Raw genomic sequence first — 11,813 nt, forward strand, 5'->3', positions numbered from 1 at the left:
CCCAGCACTTTGGGAGGCCAAGGCCAGTGGATCACGAGGTCAGGAGATCGAGACCATCCTGGCTAACACAGTGAAACCCCGTCTCTACTAAAAATACAAAAATTAGCTGGGCATGGTGGCAGGCGCCTGTAATCCCAGCTACTCGGGAGGCTGAGGCAGCAGAATCGCTTGAACCTGGTAGGCAGAGGTTGCAGTGAGCCGAGATCTCGCCACTGCATTCCAGCCTGGGTGACAGAATGAGACTCCATCTCAAAAACAGACAGACAAACAAACCAAAGCAATGTATCAGAACTTGATGGACCTTCAGCCCTTCACAGTAATAATGAAGGAGAGAAACACATTTGTGGAGAGGGGACCACATTCACTCTTTATCTGTCCATGATAGACAGATAGTCGGGAGCTTTATATACCCAAGGAACCTACGGAAAAATGTTCCCTGTCATGACTCACAATCTTCCAGCCACCCTTCCTTGCACCTGTCTTGTGGGCTGGGGGACCCAACTTATGGATCCCATCTTCCCAGGGAGAAAGAAAAATCAAATCCTTCAGTATCTCTTTCAGGGTATCCTCTCCTCTATTTGCATGGAGGATAAGGCTCTCGATATTTAGTAGCCGAATGTTACATTTGTGTAACACAGAACTATATTGGGATAAAATAGAATTTGTTTCCTCTGAGACACAGGTAAAGGTATGTCCACACTGACCTGGGTGGCAGCCACCTCTTCCTGCAGTGCCAGGCAGGGCATGCTCACAGATCTGGGGAACTTCTGCTGCTCCTGGAGCCCCACAACCTCCTTCCTGGCACCCTCTCCCTCTGGTGGTTGTGACAGCTCACACTTGGCCTTGGGCATCCCCTGCTTCTTTGCCTGACCCTCTTCTGCCCACACTGCATATCTCTGTCTCCCACTGTCCCCACTATGACCACGATTGCCTCTCCCTCCCTGCACTCTCCCTCTCTAAGGGCTTGTTCAATTCTCCCTCCCTCCATCACACACACCTGTCCTCCTTAATGTTTCCGACGTCGGTGAGCTCCAAACTCAGCCCCTCCTGCGCCTGCCAGCTGTAGGACCTGTGACAAGACGCCTACCATCTGTCTGGGACTCCGTCTCTCATCTATCATATAGGCATAATGACGATAGTGTCCTCCTTCCAAGGCTGGGGAGGACCAGGAGGCCAAGGTGATGGGTTGTGGACAGTCAAAACAGCTCCAATCCTGCCTCCACCTGGGGCTAGTGTTTCAAGTCCGTTGTGTGTGAATGCAGCCTTAATGTCTCCAATCACACACAACGATTTGTTCTAAAATAGACTCCCCTCTGCCCTTCCCTTCCCCACAACTGTTTCCCCTCTGCACCGTGCAGTGGTACCTGTGAGAAAGAACTGACGCATTCCCAAATCATCGTCCCCACCCCAGCCCCCAGGCCCTTGGTTGGTGAGACCCTTGATGGGCAGTCTCCTGCTTCTGTCCAGGGGACTTTCCCACCGTTGCTCCCCTGCATGGAGACTAAGTGGACTCTTCTATTCCCTTCCATCACAGGGTCTACAGTGCACGCATCTTCTTCATTCCTCCACATTTCCCAGAGGACGATTTCATCTGTGTCTCCTCCCACATACTCCCAAATGGACCGTCCCAGACCTTGAAGTTGAAATTCGTTCAGAGAGCGAAGGCCAAGATGCCCAATCACCTGCTGCAGAATCCTGCTCCAGGACTGAAGTGTATGGTCTCTATCAAAATAAAAACTGGAGGCCAGGCGCGGCGGCTCAAGCCTGTAATCCTAGTACTTTAGGAGACGAAGGTGGGAGGATCGCTTGAGCCCAGGAGTTCAAGGCTGCATTGAGCTATGATCATGCCACTGCACTCCAGCCTGGACAGAGCAAGACCCCGTCTCTAGAAACCAACCAACCAACCAACCAACCAACCAACCAACCAACTGGAAACATCCTCCTCTAGAATGGTGGTCAGGAACATCTGCCTGCCTTGTTCCCTGATGTCTCTCCAGCACCTAGAACAGCGCTCAGCACGAGGATGCACTCATTGGTGTTTTGTTGAATAAATGACTCCTTTGATACAGCAATTCCACTTCTAAGAATCTCTCCTAAAGAAATATTCACACATGTGCACAGACCTGTGTGCACAATAATGAGAGGAGCAAACAATTGGGGAACGTTTGCGAAGGTTTATTAACTGTCAGTAACTGATACACGGGAACTGGATGAGGGGAGTACATGCTGAACAGGAAACGGAGTGAGGGGGGCTTGACCAGGACGCATGGCACTGGGGAAAAGCAGATGGGAGATGCTTATAGTGGTACTTGGTGTGACTGTGTGTGTGTGTGTGTGTGTGTGTGTGCGCGCGCGCAGGTGTGTGTGGTGTGTGTGTAAATGCAGAGGAAACTGAAATTAAGCACTCAGAACTGCCCTCAGTAGTCACATCTGGGGAGAGAGGAGGGTAGTGCTGTTCTATGCAGAGAATATCTGACTATACTTGTTTTTTAAGTAGATGCATGGATATACAAACCGAAATACGCGTTAAGCATGTCTTGCTCATCAATGAAAAGGATAATATCTAACAGAATGGCACACTGTAAGACAATACAATGGAAACGCTAACATCGAACTCTTGGCACACTAAGAAAAATGACGCTCAACTTTGCACTGTTGTGAACACTCGCTTTCGCTTGCTATGCACCTGATGACGAGGGGTCCGCAGCCATGCCCATGTTCGTGAAAGGTCACCACGTTCTGCTTCTCATCATGGGCATGTGTCACATCCCTGAGGCTGAGGCAAGAAGAGAGAAGGAAAGTAAGTGGCAGTGAGTTCCCACCGTGTGACAACTCAGTCTCAAGTCCTCCTGACCTTTAGACCCTTCACACTCTGATTCTGCCCTACCTCGGGACCTGCACACACCTTCCACGGTTCCTCGAAGAGAACCATCCGCTCATGCCACAGTGACTTCCTCACCTGGTTTATTCATTCCTAGGCTAGAGGAAGGTGTGGCCCACATCTCAGGGCTGACCTGGGGTTTGGGAGCCCACAGCATCCTGGGTAGGGAGGATCCCTGGATATACAGGGCAGGGAGTAGAAAGCTCCCTGCATGGAAGCATGGGAGATCTCATCATTCAGCCTCAATGCTGTACCCTAGAAAATTATGAGAAGGGAATGATTTGGGGAACAAGTGACAAGATGGGATACCGGTACCGTAACAGAATAGCACATCTGCAGGGATGTGGGGGATGAGCCGAAGGTTCACTTACGGAGTTACTCGTCGTCTTCCTCAGGGTCGCTGATCTCTTCATAAATCACCAGCTGCTTTCTCTCACGCAGTCTGTGGGTCCAGGCATGTTTCCCCCTTTTGGGTCCTATGATGGAGAAGAGTTGGAAGATGAGGGTTGGGTAGGTTGAAGAGTGTTAGGCTCTGTTTTCTCAAAAACAGGAGATGCCTCCCTGCTCCCAAGTGCCCATGGGCCTTCTTTACCCAGTTTTTCACATTCTCTGGCTAGAGAGGCTGAGACCTTAGACCCACACCAATACAGGCCAAATGCCAATTAAAGTTTTAGCTTCTGGCTCCTTCCGTTGTGAGGTTTAGATTCCCAACATCTTCACTTACGGGAACGCTGACCCATACCTCCTTTCATTCTGCACGTATTTGCTAAGGGCACACAGGCATACCTTGTTTAATGGCACCTCATTTTCATAGTGCTTCGCAGATACAGCATTTTCTTTTTTTTAGAAATTTTCACCAATTTTACACTTTTCCATTACTATTATATCTGTTAAGGTGATTTGTGATCAGTGAGCTTTGATGTTATCATTGCAATTGTCTTTGTTGTCTTTTAGTCTTTTAAACTAATTTTTGTTCTTTATTTTTTGGGTACACAGTAGGTGTATATACTTACGCGGTACGTGAGATGTTTTGATATGTGCATGCAATGCGTAATAATCACATGATGGGAAATAGGGTATCCATCCCCTCAACCATTTATTCCTGTGTTACAAACAATCCAATTATACTCTTTTAGTTATTTTTAAACGTACGATTAAGTTATTATTGACTATAGTCATCCTGTTGTGTGTAAATGCTTTGGGGGTACTAGGAACTGCGCCCACAGAAGATGACGAACGTAACCGATCAATGTTGTATGTGGTCTGACTGCTCCACGGATGAGCTCTTCCCTGCCTCTCTTCCTTTTCTTGGGCCTCCCTATTTCCTGAGACATAGCAATACTGAAATTAGGACAGTGAACAACCCTACAATGGCCGCTAAGTGTTCAAATGAAAGGAAGAGTCGCATGTCTCTCACTTTAAATCAGAAGCTAGAAATGGCTAAGCTGAGTGAGGAAGGCATGCGGAAAGCCAAGACAGGCTGAAAGCTCCGCCTCTTGCACCAAACAGCCAAGCCGTGAATGCAAAGGAAAAGTTCTTGAAGGAAATAATAGTATACACTGCAAAGGAAAAGTTCTTGAAGAAAATAATAATACTAATACTCCAGTGAACACAAGAATAAGAAAGCAAAACTGCGTTACTACTGAAATAGAGAAAGTTTGAGTGGTCAGGATAGAAGATGAAACCAGCCACAACACTCCCTTAAGCCAGAGTCTAATTCAGAGCAAGACCCAAACTCTCTTCCAGTCCATGAAAGCTGAGAGAGGTGAAGAAGCTACAGAGGAAACGTGTGAAACTAGCAGAGGTTGGTTTGTGAGGTTTAAGGAAAGAAGCCGTCTCCATAACATAAAAGTGCAAGGTGTAGCAGCAAACCCTGATGGAGAGGCTGCAGCAAGTTATCCAGAAGATCTAGCTAAGATCACTGTTGAAGGTGGCTACACTAAACAACAGATTTTCAATATAGATAAAATAGCCTTCTATTGGAAGGTGACGCCATCTAAAACTTCCACAGCTAGAGAGGATTGACTCCAACTTTGAAAGACGTTCTACTGTGGGTAAAATGCTATCCAATAGCATCACATACTACAGAGATGTGCTTCATGAAAGGGAGAGCTAATCGATGTGGCAAATTTCATTGTCGTCTTCTTCTAAGAAACTGCCACAGCCACTCCACCCTTCAGCAACCACCACCTTGATCAGCCAGCAGCCATCAACGCCGAGGCAAGACCCTCCACCAGCAAAAAGAGTGTGACTCACTGAAGGCTCAGAAGATTGTTAGCATCTTTAACAATGAATTATTTTAAAATTAAGGTATGTACATTTTTAGACATAACGCTATTGCACACTTAGTAGACTACACTGTGGTGTAAACATAATGTTTTTATGCACTGCCAAACAAACAAAAAACAACGTGTGTGACTCACTTTAGTGTAGTGGTCTGCAACCGAACCTGCAACATCTCTGAAGTACACCTGTACTGGGTATCAGGCATTGAGCTGAATAAGCTATGATCCCAGGTTATCACAGACAGAATTGCTTGAGCACCTTTCATGTCATCAGGCTTTCTATATTTAATTTAATACCTCCAAACAATCTATTAACTATGATTCTTTATTTCCATCTTATGGACTAGGAATCTGGAGCTGAGAAAATTTGGAAGACTTGCCCCAAGTCACGTGGTTTTTTATACGGACGTCAACTCCAGTCTGTGTCTCTGGAAGTCATGTCTAACGTCTCATCTGGAGCTGGGTGAGCTCCTCAGCCCAGCCTGGACCCAGGCTTGTCTGGGATCCATGCCACACACCCAGTCCCCACACCTGAACATAGCCAGGGAAGCCAGAGGGGTTGTTCCCGAACTGTTTCCTCTTACCAGATCTCTTGTTAATCTTCTCAGAGGTACTTGGTTTTCCCGGGGGGCACGGCTGTTTCCCATCGTTCTGTGGGCCAGATGCTTCTGGCACTCCCTTCGAATCGTTGCCTTCCTCTGCTGGCTTCTTGAGCATGATCTTTATAATGTGAAGGTCACAGATAAAACAGTATCAGTCACATTTCTATAGTGCTTTAGAGCTTACAAAGCGTCTTCACACGCATTACCTTAATCAATGTTCTCAACAACGCTGGGAGAGTTACACTTACCTAAATAAGGAGAAACCTGGGAGGTTAGAAGGGAAAGGAATGGCCTAAATGAATGGTGTGGAATTCAAGGGCTAGAATGCTTATCTTCACACTCTTTCAAGACTGACATTTGTGCAAACAGCAGAAATCTCCATGTAATTGAGAGTGTGGTGTACAGAAGTTTTGTAGAATAGCATTCTAAGAATTCACAAGGTCTACAAAAGGAAGAGCTTCTATAAAATACAAGGGATCCCAATATAAGCTTGTAGACTGCTGCTGGGAGAGTAAATGTAAAGACATAGAGAGGGGACAAAACGCTGCTGGGAAAGATGATGTGGGGCGATGAATACTGGGAAGAGAGAGGGAAAGAAATGGTTTGCTGAAATTAATCCAGACATCAAAGAAAGCAGTACCAGATATGGCATACCACCCTACCGAGGCACCAACATTGAATGTGGAATTCAGTGAGGTGGTACCCATACCAATTCTGCTTGCATTGGGATGTGTCACCGACCAACAATATTAAGCTACTCTTTTATTTTTGTGTTTTTGTTTTGTTTTGATTTTGTTTTTGTTCTGGTTTTTGAAACGGAGACTTGCTCCGTCGCCTGGCTAGAGTGCAGTGGCGTGATTTCTGCTCACTGCAATCTCCCCCTCCCCCGGTTCAAGTGATTCCCCTGCCTCAGCCTCCCGAGTAGCTGGGACTATAGGCAGGCATTACCACGCCCCGCTAAGTTTTGTGTTTTTAGTAGAGATAAGGTTTCACCATGTCGGCCAGGATGGTCTCAATTTCTTGACCTTGTGATCTGCCTGCCTCGGCCTCCCAAAGTAAGGCTCACGACTGGCATTACAATGCCATGAACAATACACGATTTTACATGAACAATATTTTACATGAACAATACATGTAAAATAGGCTAAGGGAAAGTCCTCTCTGAGCTTGTAAACACTGTTTAAATGTAATAATAATAACAATATCTTTCTGGATACTTCTTTGAATTCGGTCTCCACACTGGCAACCCAACTCCCAGATCCCTTTACCCTCTAAACCAGAGTTGAATCTGCACTTGTGGGGTCACTCATTCAGGGGCCTCCGAGGGATCCCCTGGGCTGGGACTGGGGCTTCCCAGATGCCCCAGGTGCAGACAAGGCCCTCAAGGAGCTCACAGTAGGGAGGGGTCAACAGTCAAAGCGATTCCTAAGCCATGCAAACGGCCCGGTAACAGAGCAGAGGCCAGCTGGTCCTTCCTGTTGCGAGAGTGGGTGTCTCAACAGAAGCACCAGCAGGCCCTATGGGGTAAAGCCCTAGTGAGCAACATCTGAACTTCATAAACAAATGCAAACGTGAATGAGCTTTAAATGGCTTGGAGTTCTGGATTAGACTACCCCTGCCACTGCGCCTCAGGAAAATTCTTTAACATCTCTGTACCGGATAGCCTCATTTTATTATTATGCTGCTGATAACCATGATCTAAAACATGGACTGTGATTCTTTACTTCCATTGCATGGACCAGGAATCTGGAGCTCAGAGAACTTAGAAGATTTGCGCCAAGTCACATGGCTTTTATATGGATGACAACTGAAGTGTTTGACTCATTATTATTTGGAGATAATAACAGAAACAACGTCATAGAGGTCTTCTTATGGATTAAATTAATTCATCCATGTGAACTGCTTAAAGTAGTATCTGGCATCACTATGAAAACAAAAGAAGTATTAAGGATGACAACTCTTAGTATTATCAAGCCGTCGATGCTAACATCAGGTGTTGTGATAGACATGGGGAGAAGGAGGCAATGAGGGCATTTTTGATATTCCCCCACTCTTACCTGTATTCACATCCGTGGAGAGACAAAGGTTCTCTGGTCCTTTAGATTTGAGAGATACTCACCTTTGGGAAGATTCTCTGGAACCTGCCGAAAGTCGTCTGAGGACGTTCAACTGAAAGAGAATACATCAGAATTTTAATTTGTTGGGAAAGATTTCCAAACTCTAGAGAGACTTCTGTTGCATCAGGGCATTCTGCAGCAGAGGGTTATGAGTCCACTCATTGTTGAGGAGTTATTTGAGATTTGCTTCTGAATTACGTTTAGTAATGGTTGGTTCACTTATCTGTGGCATCAGTTCAGAATTTTCCATCTCATAGTTTATCAAATGGGGGTTAAACCCCATCACAGTCTCATCTTATTCCATTACATATCTTTCACTTTCTCCCAGATAATTAAAATGATTTGTTGGGAAACTGAACTGTATCCACTCAAGATGTGCAACAACTAAAAATCACTGTACACTTCAAATGGGTGAAGTGTACATACCATAAGTACGTCAATTAAGCTGTTAAATGTGTGATGAACCGTGCATGATTTAGTCCAGTGGCTCTGAAATATTTTCAGTATAAAGACACTCCTTTAAAGTCAAAAGCTTGGCAGATACTCAAGCACTGGATTTTCAGACCTCTTGTAGTGATTGTGGGAGATTGTAGAATCTGGCCTGTTTGTTGGGAAGTAATAGGTCTATTGGAGACAGTTTGGACATTCTGACCTTGTCTTATGATTGCATTGTCAGAGCAGAAGAGCAAGTAAACACATATGTCCCCTTTATATTCCTGAAATGCACAAAGCTCTCTACGCAAGAACCTGTCTTTTTTTTCACATACTGTTATCTCCGCTCACTGACAAGTGGGAAAGCTCTCTGGGTTGGATGAGGGATCACTCTTTCAAACTCACTTCCAAGCTCATCACGGAGAATTGGGGTTGTTTGGGAATGAGAAGACTATTTGGTTTTAATAAAATACAGAGAAACAGCGATCTTTATTATGTCATGTGTTCATCACCCTCTCTCTTAAGATATTTACCCAGTATCTATATGCTGTTAATGAAACAAACTCTGGAAGTTTTTGGCGGATCTACACTTTTAACATTTTCTTTTTGTTTTTCACTTTTAACATTTTCTTAACTGTCCTTTGATTCATTAACAGTGTTTAGCAAGAACAACAAGTCCTTTAAAAAAGAAATATTTCAAACACACAGAAAAGTATGGGGAATAATATTGAGTTCAGTCGCATCTCAACATTACCCATGACTATGTTAGGACTGATTTATTTATTCAGAATATTAGAAACACTGTAAACGGGCTGGGTGCAGTAGCTCACACCTGTGATCCCAGCACTTTGGGAGGCTGAGGCGGGTGGATCACCTGAGGTCAGGAGTTTGAGACCAGCCTGGCCAACATGGTGAAACCCCGTCTCTACTAAAAATACAAAAATTAGGTGGGCATGGTGGCGGGCGCCTGTAATCCCATCTACTCAGGAGGCTGAGGCAGGAGAATCGCTTGAACCCAGGAGGCAGAGGTTGTAGTGGGCTGAGACTGTGCCGCTGCACTCCAGCCTGGGCAACAAGAGCAAATCTCCAGTTCAAAACAAAAACAAAAACAAAACAAAACACACTATCAACAAGTCACGGCTGAAGCTGTCTGTGCAGCACTCACCAATCCCTGCCCCCCTCCTTCTCCATTTACAGCCAGTCCCCTCAATTTGATGGCTTTTTATTCACATTCATGTTTTCATGCATTTACCATTTACTTATTATCCATAAAAATACATATTATTGTTTTGCATGTTTTAGAATTTTATGAATGGCCTCTGTAGTTAACTTTCTGTATGCAATTTTGTTTTCACTCAGCCCTGCTGTGTATGAGGGAACAAATGTCTGAGGATCTTTCCCAGGTAGCTGAGCTGAAGAGCAACTGGGCTTGAGGAGACCCTTTCTAGCCCCTTCCCATCTACTCACCCTGATTCCCGCAGTTACGGTCATTATCAGAATCATTCCCCTGGAAGTCTGTGGCCTGTTTATTACGCATGAAAGGTGGGAGGGTGACATTGAAACCTAGAAAGAAGCAAAATGTTTATTCCTTAAGGGACAAACTTAGATCCGGCACGGTGGCTCATGTCTGTCATACCAGCGCTTTGGGAGGCTGAGGCGGGAGGATTGCTTGAGGCCAGGAGTTCAAGAAGAGCCTGGGTAACATAGAGAGACTCCCATATCTACAAAATATAAAATAAAATTAGTTGGGCATGGTGGCATGTGCCTGTAGCCTCAGCTACTCCATAAGCTGGGCAGGAGGATTGCTTGAGCCCAGGAGTTCGAGGCTGCATTGAGCTATGATTGCACTACTGCACTCTCGCCCAGGTGACTGATTCAGAGAGAGACAGAGAGAGAGAGAGAGAGAAGCCGAAAGGAGGAAGGTAGGGTGGGAGATGTGCTGTGATGCCACAGAGACAGTTGGGCTCATCAGAACAGACGCCTATGGGAGAGAAACGTGCAGGATCTAGGTACGAGCTCCACTGTGGCCAGCCCCTGCCCTCAGCCCTGATAGGATACGGAAGAGCAGAACACCCAGAAGCTGCCTTGTGATTTTTCCCTGCACAAAAGGAAAAGGTGGGGTACTTTCTGCAGCCTAAGAAGTAGCCTAGGCAGGAAAAGGGATGCTCATGTGTCCCCAGACTTGTCTGTTCCTAGAACTTTCTGTTACCTAGTTTAGTCATGGCCTCATACTTTCTCTTCATATGCACACAGCTGATTTTCTCCGAGTATTTCATCTTTTCCCACTCTTTCTTAGAGAAGTATTTGGCAATATCATCGAAGGCCTAGGAAAAAAGAAAGAAAGAAATTCTGGCAGTGACTCAGCTAGGCATGTCTGCCATTCAACTGGAGCTGCTTCCTGTGTGCTGGATCTGGGAAGTGGGGATGATAATCCGTCCTTGGTTGATGCCATGGCTAACTGAGACAACATGGGGACCTTCCCCAGCTTCTCCCCTGCCGCACAGTAGGGCTTTAATACTGCTGGCTGGCTCTCTTCCCACCTTGCAGAATGGAGTGAGAGTCACCAAATGTAGTGCACGGCCACAGACTTGTCTCCAGGGATGCTAGGTGATGACAGAGCGAGGGTGGGAGGCTCCCAAGGGTCCAGATCTCCCCGAGACCCTGCTCCTTGTCCCCAGTACCTCTGTCCTCCCCTCCTCAGAAACCTGGTCACCCTACTCTGTCCCCTGGACCACTGCTCTGTCCCCTCCAGGTCACCTCACCTTGCTTCTCTTCTCTGATGTTTTAGCATCATCCCTGGGTCTCTTTGCAAAGGCGTTGTCTCGATTCATGGCACTGGGAGCAGTCTGACCTGCAAGAGAAACAGCCTGAGTCTTTCCAGTCCTGTGGAGGGAGAAATCAGTGAAGGCCGGCCACACTCAGTCACCTGGAATCAGGTGCTGCATTTCTCCATCCAGGGCTTATCTGTCCCTGAGTAAGGACATGGGGAGAAGTCAGATGAAAACAGGGAGCTGGGGGGTCTCTGGGAGAAGTACTGATTGGGGATGACAGGTTTCCTATGGGCAAAACAGCCTTGAGTCTTTGGGAGGGGGTTAGCTAATGTTGTTAGTAGTTTCCCTGGAGCTAGGCTTACCCTGGAAGATGTACAGACCCTTGTTGGGGAGGCAGGGACGTAACTGTATAATTTTATTGAGTGGAGGCGTTCTGACACTCCCAATCAATACATGAAGGAAAGGAAGTGAGTCCCAGAGACAACATGGTCTCTTTGGTGATGGATTTGATCAGGCAGAGGGATGGGGGGTTCTGTTCTGTTGAAGACAAACGACCTTCGCTAATATGAACGGATTTAGAGGCTATTACCGGGTTATTTGTAAATTATAAGAAGGAAGAGCCCGCCATCCCTTAGAGAGAATGTGGGGCATTTCAGGTTGCAGCAATCGACCAGGCACGGTGGCTCATGCCTGTAATCCCAGCATTTTGGGAGGCCGAGGCGTGC

At 46.2% G+C, this 11,813-nt stretch overlaps 1 protein-coding gene across 4 annotated transcripts in view; it reads right to left on the reverse strand.

Moving 5' to 3' along the window:
* Positions 1–2,159: 2,159 nt before the first annotated feature.
* The window catches only part of LOC112615883 (putative protein SSX6), a 16,156-nt gene continuing 6,502 nt past the window's right edge, over positions 2,160–11,813 (reverse strand). The window contains exons 2-8 of one of the 4 annotated variants that reach the window (XM_025372784.1): positions 11,080–11,168; positions 10,527–10,641; positions 9,785–9,880; positions 7,888–7,937; positions 5,751–5,886; positions 3,253–3,357; positions 2,160–2,776 (exon numbers count right to left, since the gene is read on the reverse strand). In XM_025372784.1, coding sequence (XP_025228569.1) covers positions 3,257–3,357; positions 5,751–5,886; positions 7,888–7,937; positions 9,785–9,880; positions 10,527–10,641; positions 11,080–11,148 — 567 coding nt within the window. In that variant the 5' untranslated portion in view covers positions 11,149–11,168 and the 3' untranslated portion in view covers positions 2,160–2,776; positions 3,253–3,256. Of the gene's footprint in view, positions 2,777–3,252; positions 3,363–4,051; positions 4,207–5,750; positions 5,887–7,887; positions 7,938–9,784; positions 9,881–10,526; positions 10,642–11,079; positions 11,169–11,813 lie in introns of those variants that run through there. The other 3 variants (XM_025372783.1, XM_025372782.1, XM_025372785.1) reach the window with 3 other exon arrangements.

The sequence above is a fragment of the Theropithecus gelada genome, chromosome X, assembly GCF_003255815.1.
Source record: "Theropithecus gelada isolate Dixy chromosome X, Tgel_1.0, whole genome shotgun sequence".
In the NCBI taxonomy this organism is placed as follows: domain Eukaryota; kingdom Metazoa; phylum Chordata; class Mammalia; order Primates; family Cercopithecidae; genus Theropithecus; species Theropithecus gelada.